This window comes from Oryza glaberrima, chromosome 1 (genome assembly GCF_000147395.1).
Source record: "Oryza glaberrima chromosome 1, OglaRS2, whole genome shotgun sequence".
Lineage (NCBI taxonomy): Eukaryota > Viridiplantae > Streptophyta > Magnoliopsida > Poales > Poaceae > Oryza > Oryza glaberrima.
The window spans coordinates 399,856-418,991 of NC_068326.1; the positions used below are offsets into that span (position 1 = coordinate 399,856).

Genomic DNA, 19,136 nt, shown 5'->3' on the forward strand with positions numbered 1-19,136 from the left:
ACAAAATTATGATTAATTAGTTAAGAAAAAAGAAGTACGTAAAGAAATTAATTGGGATGGTTGTGATTGATTAAGATTAGACTAAATGGAAAAGTTGTTCTATTGTTTGGGACGGGGAGAGTGGTTAATAAATTTCTCTCCATGGTACAGGTCAGGCAAAGGGTATGAACTTGGAGACAGTATGCATCAGGACTGCTTATCAAGGAATTCTTCAGTAGGTCCTCCCTGAGACAAATCAATAAAGGCGAGCGATTAGACTCAATAATTTCACTCTTATTTCCAGAGCTAAACCACATACTCCATTCATTTCAAAATATAAGGAGTTATAGATTTTCATCCATATTAAAATATAAGGCGTTATGGATATTTTAGGATGGAGGTAGAAGTATCATCGTCGGATCGATCACCAGCTGCTGCTACCTATTCACATGCTTTTTCCCCCTTCACTGCCATAGTGTGCAACAGGATCGATATTTCAACCCTCATTTTAATTTGTACGATCTTCAAATTAATTTCGCTGGAGACCATGGTGGAGAGCTACTACTCATACAGTCATACTACTACAATGCAACAGTAAATGTATTAATAGTGGCAAGACAAAGAGAAGAATGAGCTACAGTGAAACAAATAATCCACAACAATAATCAATAATCGCGTGAATAATAGTACTCCCCACGTCTTCAAAAGACTGTAGTTTTAACTTAAGAATTTGTCCAACCAAAAATAAATGTATTTTTAGAGTGAGGTCTATTAGACATCTTTAAGGTCCCTTTGATTTATAGAAAACATAAATTTTTTTGGAGAATTTCAATTTTATAGAAAAGTTTTCTATAAAGGTATTTGAAAAAAAGAATTGAATCAAGAGATTTTGAAGAAAACTTATCAAGAGCTCTAATCTCTTGGAAAATTTTCTTTGAATCCTTATTCGATTTCTATATTTTTCCTATACTTCAATCAAACGATTATTCATATGTTTTTCCTGCGTTTTACAATCATCTGTTTTGCAATTGCATTGCTGTCAGAATCATGCATTTTTCTTATACCTCTATTTTTCTATTTATGCAATTCAAAGGGACCAATTAGTATTTTGTTCTTGTTTTCTCTCTGTATTAATAAATTGCACGGTAGTATTTAAAACTAACTTTTTTTAAGGGACATAGGTACGGATGGAGAGCATTACGATGGATACATGCATGAACCGCGAGAGTGATATATAGCGTGTATTTAGTTCACGTTAAAATTGAAAGTTTGGTTAAAATTGGAACGATGTGACAGAAAAGTTGGAAGTTTATGTGTATAGAAAAATTTTGATATGATGAAATTGTTAGAAGTTTGTTGAGAAAGTTTGGAACTAAACTGGGCCATACAAACTGGATAGTACAGTACAAACAGTAGCTACCTAGTCGTTGTGGATACATATGCATGCATGCATATACATGTACATATATGTATGTACGTACGATCAGGACAGGCATATATATCTGGATCTGCTTAATTGGATATATTATTCGTAGCCTTTTGTTTTGTTTTTCCTAGCTACAGTATATATAGTACTAGTGTACTTGGATTGATTTCATCACCATTCGTAATTATATGCAGGTCCATGTCGATGGATCCTCTCTCAGATCGTCTGCGCCACACAGGACAAACCAGTAGTATATATGTATCCTGACCAAACAATGTATGCATACATGTACTGGTAATTAATAATTAAGTCTAATTAACTATTGCTTCCATGAAAAAATATTACTTCCTATATCCTAAAATAAATACAGTCGTATAGTTTAAATTTGAACAACACGGCTGCATATTGTTCAAATTTTGAGATGTAGGGAGTACTAGCTTAACTTTACTACATACTCTTGTTCTACCAACAATCAATTGTCTCTTTTTGTTTGAGCTATAACTTATTTTGAATTATAGAATTGACTTAATTTTAGAAATTACTTTAACAATTTTTCATTGCTCAAATCTCCTCGAAGTATGTTTTGTTCTGGTCCCCGCCCGGCCTGTATATATAGTGGACCAAAACGACATGTGTGTGTGTCTATATATATATATATATATATATATATATATATATATATCGTGTACTTATATACTGACTACTGACCAAGGTTGTCAGTATCCCGATTCGTATCCTAGTATCTTACGATACTACGATCCTATCAAGCTGAAACGATACCGATCCCACCTAGTATCCTAATTTCCATAGTATCTCGATCCTACTATTCATTACTACACGATCCTACGAAATCTCAGGTGGTATCCCGATTCTATGATCCCTACGATACTATAAAATATTATTTAAAATAACATGGTTTGTAAATAATGTAAATAAATATGCTCAAATTTATATAAAAATCAGTTAAATATATCAAAACCAATGTGGTTTCTCTTGATAAATGTCTCTATTTCCATGACATATATCATTACTACATTTTTTTTATATAGAATGGCTATATATAATTAATATAAATATTAATTAAACTTAAAAAAAGAAAATCTCATAGTATCCCGATACTACGATACGATATTACTTTGAGCAAAATGATGCTCCCTAGTATCCTGATCCTAATAACTTGCTACTGACTAGTGTGACTGGACAGCTAGAACCTGCAATATTCCAGTCTCTTGGGTATGTATGTTTGTCCTATATGCAGAAGTACTATATACTACTGTACTACAGTATGGAGTATATTCTTTCCGTCATGCAAGTTTATATATTAAGGTTTGAAAAATAATACTATAGCGATCTTATTAAATGATGTATGATTGAAACTTAAAAAATAAAAGGGTGATTGAGAAGAGTAAGTAGAAATTTAGACCAAAAGTGATTAATGCATGGGACAAATATTAGTAATACTTTATTGTCTTAATTTTTTATGATAAATTTTAAATTTTAGAGGGAGATATAGTAACTATTTTGGGACGGGACGTGTGTATATGTTAAACTGAATAAAGTTTGGGCTGTGGCTAACGTACCTGTGGATGTACCAAGTGTATTGTACGTATATGTTTGTTGGTTTGTGCAGCTGTGCTAGCTGCTACTACAGCCTCTTGTGCCTTGTGTACATTTGTCTCCTATCTACAGTATCTGTTTCATATCCATAGATGTATGGAGTATCCATCCATCTTGTAGGCTGCTAGCCAGTCAGGAGTTACAACCACAACATCAATAGATGCATGTGCAACACATACATACACCTTACGTCACCCTTGCTGCCGTCACCAGCAATTAACGTTAGTTAATGCTCAATGCCAGCACACGCTTTAGTTGACACACTATCACAACCAGTACTACTACGCGCGCGTACGAGTAACATTTATGGTGTGTCTAGTTAACGCCAAAATTAAAAATTTGGTTGAAATTAGAACGATGTGATGAAAAAGTTGGAAGTTTATGTGTAGGAAAGTTTTGATGTGATGAAAAAGTTAAAAGTTTAAAGAAAAAGTTTGGAATTAAACACGGCCTTAGCTGGATTGTTCAACATTCAAGGCGATCTATATATATATCATCAACTGTATATATTAGCGCTAGCAAGTTTAATAATACTATATATATAGCGCTACAAGAACGTACTACTCTCCTTTAATTTGTTGCAAAATTTGATAACCTATAATGAGATTAGATCTATACTACGAATTTGAATAGTTATGAATAATTTTTAAATTCGTAGTTATAGAATGGATCTATTTTTATTTTAGTTCGCTATATATTGAAACGAAGAGAGTAGTTTTAGAGGTTATATAAAATTAAAGATTAGTATTAGAACTAACGGCAACGTTCGGATGTGCTGGCGCCTGGCTGCCGTAGTAGAGCAGCAATGCAAGCTCTCGGGTCATGCAGCATGCAGCTAGCTGTGGCGCTGCTACGATCTAGCGGCACCGAATTAACACCCCCTAACATTAATTAGTACGTACGACGTTAGTTATAACACTGTTTTCATTTTTACGCTTCCCTTTTAATTTCTCTACTTAACACATCTCTTTTGGAGTATATATAGTACGTCCAAAGTACTGGTTCTTGTATGAAAACCGTCACTCATTTGTGTCTTTTCTTTAGTTAATGAAATAAAATTTCGGCCTTTGCTCAATAAGTTGTAACCAATTTGTACAAATTTGCGCTAGATAAAAGCACATAAACAAAACATAACAAGCACACCGAAAATATGAACGGGGTAGTATGTCATCGTACCGAAAATAGTCGAGAGATTAGCATGGGAGTCAGTGTAATACTAAATGGAATAGAGGGCGAAATGATGAGATCCAGAAAGAGCAGGCTCTAGCTCCTGCAAGCACCATAGGAGTACGAGCAAGTTTAATAGTATAGCCCACTACTGATGTTAATTTATTTTTAACTAATTTAATAGCCAATTTATACAATAATTGCTTACTATACTATTAATATATGATCTCATCTGTCATACACACATTGCATATTGAAGTCCGCGCTGTAACTGGCTATAGATCTGTAGCCCGCTGCTCTTTTCTTTCATCTTTTATCTCATTAAAATATGTTTACAGCTAGCTAGTAGTATGCTATTTTACCTGCTCTACGTCTTGTGTACCTTAGCTATCGCAAGTGCATAATGCAGGGTCCCAGCAGCACCACATGAAATTGCTGCCGTCCTGGTGATTACAGTGGGGCTATAGCTAGCTGTACGTACGTGTACGTGTAAATACTATAGTATACGGGGATCATATATTAGTTACGTGCAGCAAAATATGTTTAGACTACCTTGCTATCACTAATGTTTTAGAACACATATATATTGTGTTGCTGTGTTTGGTCAAGTATAATATACTACCTCTATCTTAAAATATAAAGATATTATATAGTACAACAAATCTAGACATGTATGTAATGTTCCATTCGTGTTGCATATGTTGGATTTTTTTTTTTACGAAGAAAGTATAGGGTTAGACACGATTACTAAGAAAGTGGTAAAATTAAATGGAAAAAAGTTATACTAACTGGATAAGAAGTTTAGGTAGGTGAGAAAATTTAATGATCGATATTTATAATTGGTTGGGATGAGAATATAGATGAAAAAGTTATTATATTTTGAAACAAACTTTGATAATTAAAAAATATTATATTTTAGGATAGAGGAAACATTGATTGTATGCATGCTATATATATAGAATTATACGGAATAAATACAAACGGAAGGGCCTAGCTAGAGCTACCAGCTGCGTGCAAATTTATTCCGTATAATTTGGAAGGATATATCTTGCTTCATTTTTCTATTAGCTTGCTTTGGCTATCTTAATTAATATTTAAAAAACGACTGGTGCTGATTTGCTCTCTCATCTTTATAAATATGAGCACTCTTCTCTCTGTACATAGAGAGTGAGAGATAACGCGCGGGCGCTAGCTAGCTAGCTCTTAATGTGATATGTATACACAATTTTTCCTCTATCTGTCAAGGAATGGGTAATAAATGCATAGTTGAGAGAATTAATTGAGTTTCAGTTATAGATATATAGCTAGCTGAGACGACCAGCTAGCCATCGTCGGTCGACGACCAATCAGATCGATCAGTTAACTAATTATGGATCAGGAGAAGGCGGACGGCGGCGGCAGGAGGAGGAGGAGCAGGGCGACGAGGAGCAGCGGCAGCGGCGCGAGCAGCACGGCGGCGGAGAGGAAGGAGATGGAGCGCAGGAGGCGGCAGGACATGAAGGGCCTCTGCGTCAAGCTCGCCTCTCTCATCCCCAATGAACACTGCTCCAAGTCCAAGGTAGGAATTAGGATCGATCGACTACTCACTAATTAATTTTTATTGAGTTTTAGTTTGCTACTACTGTACTACAAGATTGTTGATCGAGCTTATATATGCTATTGGATGACTAATTAGTGTTCAATGCTGGTTAAAATAATGTTCATATATGCACTAATTTCTTTGATTTGATTAATTAGATCTAAGGTTAATTAGATCTAGTGTTATCTCATCGGTCCTTACATGAAATGTTAATTAATGTAAATCCACATGAAATTAGGCTACTATACTAGCTAGACATTGTTAGAGAGTTCGATCTTGCGCGCGGTCTTAATTAGACAATCCTCAAGACTTCATTGAATGGGCCGGCCGGGCCGGCTTAAAATCGTGAGTCTCGATCGGATCCTTTCAAATTGCTTGCATAGCATAAGAAAATAAAATTTATATATGTCGAGATTCGGATGTGCCATCAACTCAATTCCACTCATTTTTTTTCATGTAAATAGTTCTGATCAAATTTCAGCCACCCTGTTGTATATTACCCGGTGCTACAACGGGCATTTTGCTAGTAGATGTAAAAAATGACAAGTAAACTTATTATTAGAAGCACAGAGCTAGGGTACAATATCTTTGGTAGGATAAGATCTCTCTCTCTCTCTATATATATATGCGATTAATTGTTGGGCAGTAAATTAATTAAGCTGGTTGGAGCTAGCGAGGAAATAAATAAAATGAATGTGCATGCAGATGCAGGGGGCGACGAGGACCCAGCTGGGCAGCCTGGACGAAGCGGCGGCCTACATCAAGAAGCTCAAGGAAAGGGTGGACGAGCTGCACCACAAGAGGAGCATGATGAGTATCACATCATCGCGCTGCCGCTCAGGAGGAGGAGTACCAGCTGCTGCTGCTGGCCAGTCGACGAGCGGCGGCGGCGGGGAAGAAGAAGAAGATATGACGAGGACGACGGCGGCGGCGGCGGTGGTGGAGGTGCGGCAGCACGTGCAGGAGGGGTCGCTGATCAGCTTGGACGTGGTGCTGATCTGCAGCGCGGCGAGGCCGGTCAAGTTCCACGACGTCATCACCGTCCTCGAGGAAGAAGGCGCCGACATCATCTCCGCCAACTTCTCCCTCGCCGCCCACAATTTCTATTACACCATCTACTCCAGGGTATATACGCCAACTAATTTATTACATATTCGTCAACTACTAATAACTACGTACTAGTTCATTCAGATATACTCCTACTTCGCATCATCTATCTCTGCTTTCAGATCGATATATATTCAATTAGTTAGACTTCTTAAACTGTATGCAGGCCTTTAGCTCAAGAATTGGCATAGAGGCTTCGAGGATTTCTGAGAGACTACGGGCATTGGTATGACAACTGAGGTACCAGATCATAACTGTATATATATGTCTTCTACACATATATCATTCCATAAACATATACTCCCTCCATCCCTAAATGTTTGACGCCGTTGACTTTTTTAAACATGTTTGACCGTTCGTCTTATTCAAAAAATTTAAGCAATTATTAATTCTTTTCGTACCATTTGATTTATTGTTAAATATACTTTTATGTATACATATAATTTTACATATTTCACAAAAGTTTTTGAATAAAACGAACGGTCAAACATGTTTAAAATAGTCAACGGCGTCAAACATTTAGGGAAGGAGGGAGTACATGTGAATGTATTTATATAATGCCATGCATAGAGAGCTGGATTTTCATTTTTCTAAGAGAACATTTCTTTGTAACTGCTTGCTGCAAAAGTACATTTATTCTTATGTGTGTATGTACTTGTAGCAGGTGATCCGGTCTTGAAGGATTTTGTGATGGGCTTGGCCCAACTATAACCTGGGCTAGCTAAGAATTTCCAAATGGGCCTGATCCAATCACCTCATGAGTAGTCCAGTAGATATCTCGATATATCTCTACTATTATAAAAATTAAAGATGTTTTTGCCGATACTTTGGTACGTCATCTGTGTATGAGTCGGTTTTTAAGTTCGTTTGCTTTTGGAAATACATATTCGTATTTGAGTTAATTTTTAATTTTTAAGTTCGTTCACTTTTGGAAATATAGAAGGAGTCGTATAAGAATTTTTTTAAAAAAACTTGCATGCTAACTTGAGACGATTGGATTCATAATTGCAGCTCATAATTTTCTAAAAATAGAATATATATCCAAGCAAATTATCACATAACTAAACCATATAACAATAATAGATTAAAATAAATAAATAATGTTCACCCGTTGCAACGCACATGCATTTGTTCTATATATTATAGAAAAAAAGTGAAAATTGATGGCGACAAAAAGTAACCTATATAAATATTAAATAAGTTCAATGGAACGCTACTGCATGCGTGTTTGCATGTAAACGTGACGAATATAGTTTATAGCATTATAGTCTACCTTGGTTAGTTTCTAGAATAATTAATTAATCATGTATACTTTGTTTCATATCTGGCAATTGATATCTCGATATAGCGTGCCGAAGAATCGCGAGAGGAATCCCCTTTTTCTTCTGCTTAGAAATATGAATGGTTGATTGCTCTACTACTTAATAATAAAATCACAATCACTCTCTAGTCTCTACTTTGCATCTTTACCTAACACTCCATATGTATATATGTACTAGTACACACGCCATGATAAAATTAGTGCCAGTTTCCTTCAATAAATAAATAAATTAGTGTCAGGTAGGGTCCATTGAGTTGATCATCTTCTTTTTTTTTTAGAACTGAGTTGATCATCTTATTTATACTTGGGTTTCTTTCGACAGGCCAGCAATGAGTAATATAATCTCATTACATCACATGCATGGTGCGACTATAGTACTTTAATTACATGATACTATTGTGTACTATTGCTGCACACATATGGTGGATAATATTGCATATTTTAACTAGCAAATAATTAATTAGCATAGGCTGACCAGGTGTCCACTAGCAATTTTTTTAGGGGAGAAAGTTGCAGCTTAATTAAGTTCAGATCATGCATGATATAGCTAGCTATTGCGAAGGACGTGCATGCATGTTCCAATCGTTAGCTAAGCACGTACCCCCCAACTGTCATTAACCGTTAATTACAACCGCCACATTAAACTTAAAATTCTGTCATGTTAAATTGTTTATTTATTAAATTAAGATAATCACTTCGATCCACTCGATATTGTTGCATGTTTTTGGATAACATAAGTATCATGGGCTTAATTTGCAAAATCTTAATTAATTTAGACCGTAAATTTGTATTTACGCGTCGCCCTATAGTGTGTGTGTGTGTGTGTGTGTGTGTATATATATATATATATATATATATATATATATATATATATATATATATATATATATATATATATATATATATATATATATATATATATATATATATATATACTCGGTTAGTACGCAACTTCGGCTGGAGTATAATTTATCATCAGATATTCAGATTTCTGGAAGCTTAATATTTTAATTTAGTTAGTCGTAGGTATATATTTCACGTGGCATAACACTGACCGGGGGGGGGGGGGGGGGGGGGGGACTTGGATGAATTCGATTATATAAATATTTATACAGTATACTGCTCTTGCAACGTGGAGTAAGGACACATATATAGCTCCAACTTCTAAGTTTGGTGTTGGGTCTGGACTGGAGTTGAGCTGTGAGCTGTCTAAACCCAGCTATACTTCTCTAGTTCTTTTTGTGATAGGGCTCCACCCAGCTCTGCTACTATTTTAGGTGGAGCTGAAACTGTTTGGCTGAGAGGTGAAGCTGGAGCTGTGCCAAACATGCCCTATATATACTCCTTATGTTCTGAACAATCACTACCTCCGCTTTAAAATAGTTATCTTTCTAAAATTTAAAATTTATCCTGAAAGACTTATCACTCTAGTTACTACTTATCACATTCATCTCTTTTCATTCAAATTTCTTTCTATTATTGTATTTTTCAAGTACTACTCAACTTTCAACCGTACATCATTTAGGCCCTGTTTAGATACCACTCTAAAATTTTTCATCCTGTCACATCGAGTATTTGAACACCTGCATGAAGTATTAAATATAGGCTAAAAATAACTAATTACATAGATTGTGACTAATTTGCAAGACGAATCTTTTAAACCTAATTGCTTCATGATTTAACAATGTGGTGCTACAGTAAACATTTGCTAATGACTGATTAATTAGGCTTAATAAATTTGTCTCGCGGTTTACTGACGGATTCTGTAATTAGTTCTTTTATTAGTGCCCGAATACCCCATATGACACCCTATATAATACTTGACGTATCACGACGAAACTTTACACCCCTGGATCTAAACACCCCATTAGGAGCACTATAATCTCTTTTTTAACCATTATGCTAGATGACGTGTTTTTTGGATGGAGAAAGTACTCCATTCATCATAAAATATAATAACCGAGATTCAAATAAAAATTATCTATGTCTACTCGTAGTATTTTCTAGGTTGCTATGTTATGTAAACAGAGGGAGAGGGAGTAAGTGTGAATTACTACCGTGTACTCCGATCTCTCTCTGGATATACATACCTCCCCGGGAGAAGGCGACCGATACTTTCCCCTTCTCTCGTTCCCCTCCTCCCTCTACAGTACTCTCCCCAAAATCTCTCCTCACCGGCCCCTCTTCCCCTTCGATTCTGGCAGCTTGCCGCCGACGAGGGTTGGAGGAGAGGTCCGACCACCTCCCCTCTACTAGTATTAGGTTGTTAGATCTGTTATTAGGTCGTCAGGTGTCTCCTGTAGTTAGGGTTTGTCCCTAGTTAGTCTTTTGCCGACGAGCTCCATGGGTGCCGGTGTGGTCGGATGCAGCGGCGGGTGGTGGCGGTGGAGATGCGACATCCGAAGACCGGTGGATGAATCGACAGAAAAGGCTGGTTCCTTGCGGCGGCGGCGGCGGCTACATCGTCGTCGGCGATCGGGAGAAGCCGGCTCCTTGCGGCGGCGCCGCTCTTACAACTCTCTCTCTTCTTTTTTATGGGTAGTTAGGTCCGGGATATCACTGTCCCGATGAATCGACAGAAAAAGCTGGCTCCCTGTGGCAGTGTCAGTGGCTTCGTCATCGGTGTCCGGGAGGTCGCTGCCCCGTTCCTAGAGACGGTGGCGGCAGCTTCTTGAGGCCTGCTTCGCCAGGGCAAGCTATCGCCCAGAGCTTGCTGCTCGTGGTGCTTGACTGCCCGTTGGCGAGGTGGCGGCAATTCTGCCAGTGCATGCTCGAGTGCTTCCTATGCCATGGTTCCATAAGTCAAGTCTCGCAGGATTTCTCTCCCCATTCCCGCATGTCGATCCAAGAAGACAGCAGTTTGTTTGCCACCATTCGAGTGCTTCAGTGGGTTTGGGGATCTGAATGTGGGCTCCTTCTTTCTCTGTGTTTCCCACCAGCTCATTCCATGCAGGGGTTGTTGTTCGGGTTGAGCTCACACTCCTCAGATTTAACGACGAACTCTGTGGACTTCTCTTGCTGAGTCCGGTGATGTTCCCTCAAAATCTACGGCTCAGTAGCAAACCTCCGTTTTGTGCAGTCTTCGTGGAGGCAACCGGATGGGGATTACCGGTTTGTCAAGCGTGCTGCACGCCAAAGGAGGCCCAAGGTTGCATTCGTCGCGGCATTGCCGCAGCTCCCTGTCGATGTGCACCTTCTTTGCAGTGTGGTTTCATCATGAAGTTTGTAGCCTTAAGTGCAGTTTCCCCGTTCTTTCGAAACGGATGGTTTTATGCTTCCTTTTGATCTGTTTGGCAATGTATTGGGATTTATTCCCGTGAACTCTGTCGCCCTGTATTAATGGATGTTTAAGTTTTTTTAAAAAAAAAACATACCTCCCCGGGGACGGAGGGAGTATCTCTGTTTATGTGAACGTTCGTACGGTCTGATCGAGACGCGTAAGAGTGATGATCAGACGCGGTTGATATATGCACGTTAGTCATCCTCTCTTGATTAATTAATTAGTGCCACATTTTCAGCATGCCAAAGGACCCTACCGGTAAGATAAAAACCTTAAAAACTACTCCACGTTTATATAATTAAATATATAGGAGGAGTAGTCAACTCTGCTTCTCCAACGTCCAATAATTTTTACTAGAGGTAGCATGATATCAATTTAATTATGCCACTTTTGGTACTCACAAAATTACTTCAACCTCTATTATACTCCCTCCATTATAGTTTAGGGCCAATTTAGATTGCTACCCTACTAAAATTTGTCCTACTAAAATTTTGGTAGGGTAGCAAACCAAACACCTCTACTACTCTACCAATGCTATAAATTTAGCTTTGCCTATAAACTTGTCTTTTATAGGCAAATTTTGGCTTCAATCCAAATAAATATTTTCAACTCTACTCTACCAAAATTTTGATAGCACCAAAACTTGCCTAAGATTTGGCACTACCAAAATTTTGGTAGGGCATCAATCCAAACATGCCCTTAATCATCTTAAAAAGAGACCAAGATCAATGACACTAAGATATTCATCACTCTCAAATTAATCACATCAATTAAGATGCTTCATCGTTTCGTGTCCTATCAATTACCAATAGAAGTTAATTTTGAATGTATGCATACAACACATTCAAAGAAAGACGCAGCATTTTTTGCACGGCACACGTACTGTAGCGCGGTTGGGTGGAGGAACAACGCGCCATTTGAGTTTGACCCGCATTTATCTGTCAGAATTAATAAAACCATCCACAAGCCATGCGCATGTGGGACCTGCATGTTTAAGGCGAGCTCAATTGAATTAATATCCTTTTATTGCAAGTTGGAACAGAGGCTTTAATCAATTAAAAACTTGTGCCAGCTCGGGCGCGATCCCGTTTGAACACGCAGGTGTCTACTTTAATTGTTGTTAAATCTATGTTTAGTTTATACGATTTGATGCCATTTTTAACTTATTTTACGGTTTCACAGTTAATTCAACTCTAGTTACATAATTTCGTGAATTCAATAGTTTCAGAGGGCTATCTATAGTCGTTAGCTGGCATTACTAATTTTGGGGTTTTATTGAGAGGGTAGTGGGCTCTGTCCCCTTCCCATTGTTGTTTGGAATTGCAGTAACCCAGTTTTTTCCTTGGTCTTTTATTGTTTTCCCTCCTTCCTTGGTATAAGTCGGTCTGGTTGATTGCGTTGTATAACAAATATTCTTTTCTTCTAATACATTGACGTGCAATCCTTTTACGCGTTCGAGAAAAAAAATCAATAATTTCAAAGAAAACGGTAGATTAAGAGTAGTTATAATTTGCAAATTGTAATCTGTAGTTATAATTCGGAAGTCAAAACTTAGTTTTAATTAGTGCCTTTCAGAAATTAGTCTCCCCGGGAAAAAAAAGTGTCTACAATATGGAGAGGATATATATAACCACATGTCAATATATTGTCACCACGCCAGATCGACACATCCGTAATGGATCAAAATGCCTCGTTACGCAAATGACCTTATCTTTGATGGACTGGACTGAAGCTTGTCGTTCTATGTAAGGCTTAATTTGGGTATACAGTGATCTACCTATGAATTTAACTTGCACAATCACAAATAAGCTAAATATATGGGAGTATAGTGTATATGCCTAATAAAGAGCGATCGATCGAATCATGCAAGTATGCATGCATCTCTTCGCCAAAAAGAAAAAGGAAATAAAATACATCATAAATGGACGGAGCTAACTACAGAGGTGAGAACAGAACAAAACTATATATAGCTCTAGGTCAACGCCCTGGAATTTAGCACGGGAATGTACTAAGTTAACACTTTGATGAGTTGAGATTACGACATAAGCTAGACAAGTTGCTCGCAGCCACTGGTTGATTGATTGCTTTCAAGCATTTTGTGTTTCTTTAAAAACATACTCCAAGCTAGCAAGAGCACAGACGTGTGCAAATCATCACGTGTACGTGTTCATTTGCATCTGTTCCAAGAAATTAAAATAAAGTACTCTTGTAGTAATTAACTACATACATGCACGGTTGAATTGTTTACAAACCGATAGTAGTTCCAACTGGTACGTAGTTAATTTCTTGCAACAAAGACTGTTGAGAATGATAAAAATACGAATCAACTAGCATGACCATCAGAATAATTTATTCATGATATATGGAGCAGAAAATGCATGCAGTTGGAAGATGTGATGTGTGACTGTAACAAGATAGTACTACTAATTAAAAAGCATCAACTGGTGATGGTGAAGCAGTAATTTTTATTTCTTGTTTTTATAGGCATGTTGACCATGCAAGTAGCTGGCCAGGTTTGCAACTGTAATACCCTAATTGTAAACATGGACCTTCTTCGTTTATTTAATTTCGAGAAAGCAATTAACAACATTGTTATATGTGTCTTGTGGCACATGTTTGATTGAAAATTGATGTTCTCCGGGATGGTCGTTTGCCCTTGTACAGTGGTTGAATTGTTGCCAGACTAGTCCGAGATAAAATTTATAGGAGAAAAATATGAAGAAATAGTGGTGGCACAGAGAGGCTAATCCAGTTCACAATTCACAAAGAAGAGTAGTCTGCAGGGGGTGGTATACTTTAAGGATACAGTGAGGAGAGATTAATTAGGAAGGTAAAAAAAGAATCATGATGTTTGCTTAGGCTGTGTTCTTTCCCCATTTTCCCGACCAGCCTCTCTCGTTTTCCACGCACACGCTTTTTAAACTACTAAATATTGCGATTTATAAAAAAACTTTCTATATGAAAGTTGTTTAAAAAGAATCAAATTAATCTATTTTTCAAAAAATTAGTTAATACTTAATTAATCATGCAATAATACGAGCTTTATTTTGCGTGCCGGGGAGGAGGGATTCCCAACCCCTCCTTCCGAACATAGCCTTAGTAAATGCAGGGATAAATAATTAGGCTGCGTTCGGTATATCACTTCCTTATCTTTTTGCTTCATCGATTTTCACACGCATACTTCATAAACGTTCATTGAATGGTGTATTTAAAAAAAAAATCAAAAAATTGTTTTAAAAATCATATTAATATATTTCTCAAATTTAGTGAGCTACCTCGTTTTATGTGTAAAGAGAAGTTCCCAACTCCTTCCGAAACAGGGCGGATTCAGCATGGGAGCGTTGGGGCTCAAACCTCCACTACTGTCATGAGGATCATGGGAGCCCCCACGAAACCCTAACAATCTTTTTTTTTTTTTGCTATATGTAGATTGGAGGAGGGTTGTAGCTCTGTTTTATTTTATTGAGACCCACCTATTTTTTCTTTCTTGATCTGGGTCAAACACAATACTTGCTTTCTAGTTAAGGAATATTGAAGTTCCCTACGAAGATTACCCCTACAAAAATGTTAGAATCGGATGCCCACTCTTGGCGGGCTTCAAAACTCCCGGATGATTTCCACCAGGCAAACATGGTCATCATATCGATCCCTCGCCTTCAGGTTGTTGATATACTTTATGCTGGCTAATTTATCGTCCTTAGAAATTAATAGTTATTTAATTTATGGCTTACTAATTACTATCATATTCTAAAATATAAGACCGGATGAGACGTTTCTTATATTTTACGACGGAGGAGGGAGTACTATATTAAAAAAATCATGTGAGGGCATATATTAAATAAAATAAAAAAGGAAAGGGAAGAAAAGAAAAAGAAAAGAGGAAGTCAGTGACGCGTCAGGCAGCAGACAACGTGGGTGTGGTGCGCGGGAGGGTGGGCCCCACACGAAAACCCTGGGGTCACCCCCATCCCATCACCCCACCAGGATGGATCTACTGTAAGCACCAGTTGACCGCATTTCATTTCTCTCCACTCCAGCCCTCCTCCCTCAATTGTGTTGTTGTTACACACACTTGCCACCCGCTATAAAATGAACCAGAGCAGATCGACCACCCAATCCAACCCAACCACTCATCATCCATCTGCTACTGCTACTGCTAGCTTCATCCTGTAGCCGCGCGTAAACCAGCTACATCCATTTTATTCTAGCTCCATCCATCCTTTAAGAGAAGCTGAGATCAAGAAACGTGCTCACTCTTGCCTGCATCGATCCTTGAGTTTAATTAACTCAAGGAAGAAGCAATCTTCGCTTCGGTGAGATGAAGAGCAGGAAGAACAGCACGACGAGCACAAAAGCAGCAGGCAGCTGCCACACCAGCAGCAGCGGAGGAGGAGGAGGAGGAGGAGGCGGCAACTGCTATAGCAGCAGCAGTAGCAAGATGGAGCGCAAGGATGTGGAGAAGAATCGGCGCCTCCACATGAAGGGTCTCTGCCTCAAGCTCTCCTCCCTCATCCCCGCCGCCGCTCCCCGCCGCCATCACCACCACTACTCCACCTCCTCCTCATCGCCGCCTTCCTCCACCAAGGTACTACTCTCTTTTTATCCACAACATGCATCAATCATCCTCTTGTTTCAGATACTCCTCCATATGTTTGTTAGTAATTGCTGCTGCAACTGAAATATTTTTTACATGGATCGACCGGACCATACATTAATAATAGATCCACACATATATAGTGGAGTACAGTACTATATCACTTGCAACCTCCTGCTTACTGAAATATGCTATGTAGTATTCTGCAGCCATTTTCCTTCTCTAACTACAGCCTAGCTAGCCTCTTCATTCATTCAGCTCAACCCCCTCCATCGATCTGGACTGGACTAGTAATTATTTTCTTCTCTACTAGGAGTATATATGCTACTCTTAACTCCTGGAGTACCATAGATTCTTGCTTGTTTGTAACCACGCATCTTCTTTAATTAAAATCACAAACACTACCAAATTAATGATCAAAATCAGGTTACGTAGGTGTAACTGCGTGTACACACCATTCATTTACTGCCTTTTTAAGCTGCATATATATAAACAGAGGCGTTTACAGATGGCCGCGAATGCGTGCGTGCGTGCGTGTAAAAAAAGCCAAGCAAAAAAAAGTTAAAAGAGAAAAGATTTCAAAAGGGTTGGCTGGGTGGCTAAACCTTTTTTGAATTTTGAGGGTCACCAATGTTTTGATACTTACGGAGTGGAAATGATATGAGTTGACATGGTAATTGGTTTTTGTAGGACTAATACTAGTATTTCTGATAGTGGAGTATAACAATTAGTGGAGCAGTATCTTCTTTTTCTACTAGTAGTAGGATTGAGTATCTATCTGTGTTTGTGTGAGTCGTCGTGCACTCGAACGACTTGAGCTACAGTTTCAGTCACGTTTCTCTAAAAAAGGGCATCTACACGGCACGTGCTGGAATAGAATATATATTTTGATATGACTGATTTTGTTTCTTGTTCATTTTTTTCTCAAAAAAAAGGCCCCTCACTCACTTAGACAGCGATGCGCTTCCAATGGATGGATCTCGCATCCTTTTTACTAGTACTATTTTCTTTCCTTCCTTTCTTTCTTTGTAAGAAAATATTTTGTCAATGGAAGAGTAGTCCAGTTGTTTTGGCTGTAGCCACGTGACGGATTGGTAGAGCACAACACTAACCGACGAACAACACAAGCTCAATATAATCAATTCACAATTCACAAACAGTGCAGATCATTGTTCTGCTCAAACTGAACCCACCAATAATTCATTCATCCAGTGACCCACCTACCACTACCTCAAATCCATCCAATCCAGTGCGTTCAGGTCACAGCAGCAATCACTTTCAAGAAAGGAATTCCTTCCTCAGCATCCCTTGCAGAAAAACAAACAAAAGCAATGCTACTACTGCTAATCATGCCAAAGTTCCTGCTTCCAATAGTTGAATACTGGTACAACGATGAGCGTGACACCTCACCTTATAGTGTTGGATCAACAACAAAAAAAAAACGTGGAAAAAGTATGTAGTAGTAGTAGTAGTAACTGAATTAAACTGTGGTGGTGGTGTACTGAATAATTAAAATATTACTGATGGATGGTGCAGGAGGCTGTGACGCAGCTGGATCACCTGGAGCAGGCGGCGGCGTACATCAAGCAGCTCAAGGGGAGGATCGACGAGCTGAAGAAGAGGAAGCAGCAGGCGGCGGCACTCACCACCAGCACCAGCAATGGCCGCGGCGGCGGGATGCCGGTGGTGGAGGTGCGGTGCCAGGATGGGACGCTGGACGTGGTGGTGGTGAGCGAGGCGATCGGGGAGGAGAGGGAGAGGGAGAGGGAGAGGGCGGTGCGGCTGCACGAGGTGATCGGCGTGCTGGAGGAAGAAGGCGCGGAGGTGGTGAACGCCAGCTTCTCCGTCGTCGGCGACAAGATCTTCTACACTCTCCACTCCCAGGCGCTCTGCTCCAGGATCGGCCTCGACGCCTCCAGGGTCTCCCACAGGCTGCGCAACCTCCTCCAATATTAATTCACACCACTCTTTACTCTGCTCAGAATGAGATAATACTCTCTACTCTACTCTACTCTGTACTGTGATGATAAGTAGTATAAAGAGTAGCAGACCAGAGAGCCTCTAGGTAGCTAGGTTAATTAGTGAGAAACAAGAGTTTACACTAAGCTAATGGATGGCATGAGCGGGAGCAAGCTGTTATTACTACGTACTCTTGGCTAACGTTTTTGTATCCCCTAGCTAGCTGCTTGCCCTACGTATATGTCTCCATTCTATCATGTAGGAGTACTCCAGTAGTATACTGTGTGTGAGTGTTCTCTTTTGTGCCTGAAATTAATCCAGTCCGATGTAAGTACGTACTACTATTTGGTTTACTGCATGCTCTCTAGCCTCGCATCATTATTTTTGAGAGGCAATGATGTGATAATCCTTAAAATGGGGGCAGTCTCTTCTTAATTCTATACACCAGCAAATTCGCCTTGCTCTTTCAAAAATTATAATGGGGGCGATCCTGGGAAAAGGAATCATGGCTTTGAGAAATATGCAGAAAGAAGTAAAGCCCCAGGCCCAGATATGATCCTCTGCATTTAGCTACAAGAAGGATGTGGATTACAATTGACACAAGTACAATAGCAGTACTTACTACTGCGTAGGAGTATTTGCTACTTGTATGAAAAGGTGGAAGCAGAATTTCAGTATCCGTGTTGGCGTGTTGCTATCAGAGAAACGAAGGTAGTATAGTGGCTGTTGTGCATGTGCCTAACTATTGTTCGTACTACTACGAGTAGAGTATCAGTATATACTTAGTACTGGAGTAGTATCTAAGTACTAGAAAGTTGGTTAACTGATAGTGATGTTTGGAAGAAATGGAGAAAGAAAAGAAGATGATACAGCAATTCATGCACGTGGCTCAATGCATACAAACGTTTGTGACGGACTAAATACAGGAAATGAGCCTGAAAATGACAAGGTCACATTTTAGCCGAAGCAGCTTCATCTTTACTTACTCTAGTAGTAGTACAGTAGAGAGCAACTCACTCCAATCATCCAGTGGGTCGATCGGGCAGAGGAAGTAGAAAGCAGAGCAGAGGAGAGGAGAGGAGAGGAGGAATTTGGTCGAGCTGAGCC

The 19,136-nt window shown here is 38.9% G+C and overlaps 2 protein-coding genes across 2 annotated transcripts; both read left to right on the plus strand.

The window, feature by feature from the left end:
* Nucleotides 1-5,384: 5,384 nt before the first annotated feature.
* On the plus strand, nt 5,385-7,162 carry LOC127785494 (transcription factor bHLH167-like). Its single transcript, XM_052312961.1, has 3 exons — nt 5,385-5,747; nt 6,474-6,893; nt 7,042-7,162. Exons 1-3 carry the CDS (start codon nt 5,559-5,561, stop codon nt 7,105-7,107), a joined length of 675 nt encoding a protein of 224 aa, XP_052168921.1. The 5' UTR covers nt 5,385-5,558; the 3' UTR covers nt 7,108-7,162.
* An 8,337-nt stretch (nt 7,163-15,499) lies between these two features.
* LOC127760728 (transcription factor bHLH168-like) lies at nt 15,500-18,382 on the plus strand. The gene is made up of 2 exons (XM_052285023.1): nt 15,500-16,061; nt 17,607-18,382. The coding sequence occupies exons 1-2, from the start codon at nt 15,795-15,797 to the stop codon at nt 18,024-18,026; spliced, it is 687 nt and encodes a 228-aa protein (XP_052140983.1). The 5' UTR covers nt 15,500-15,794; the 3' UTR covers nt 18,027-18,382.
* Nucleotides 18,383-19,136: the final 754 nt, after the last annotated feature.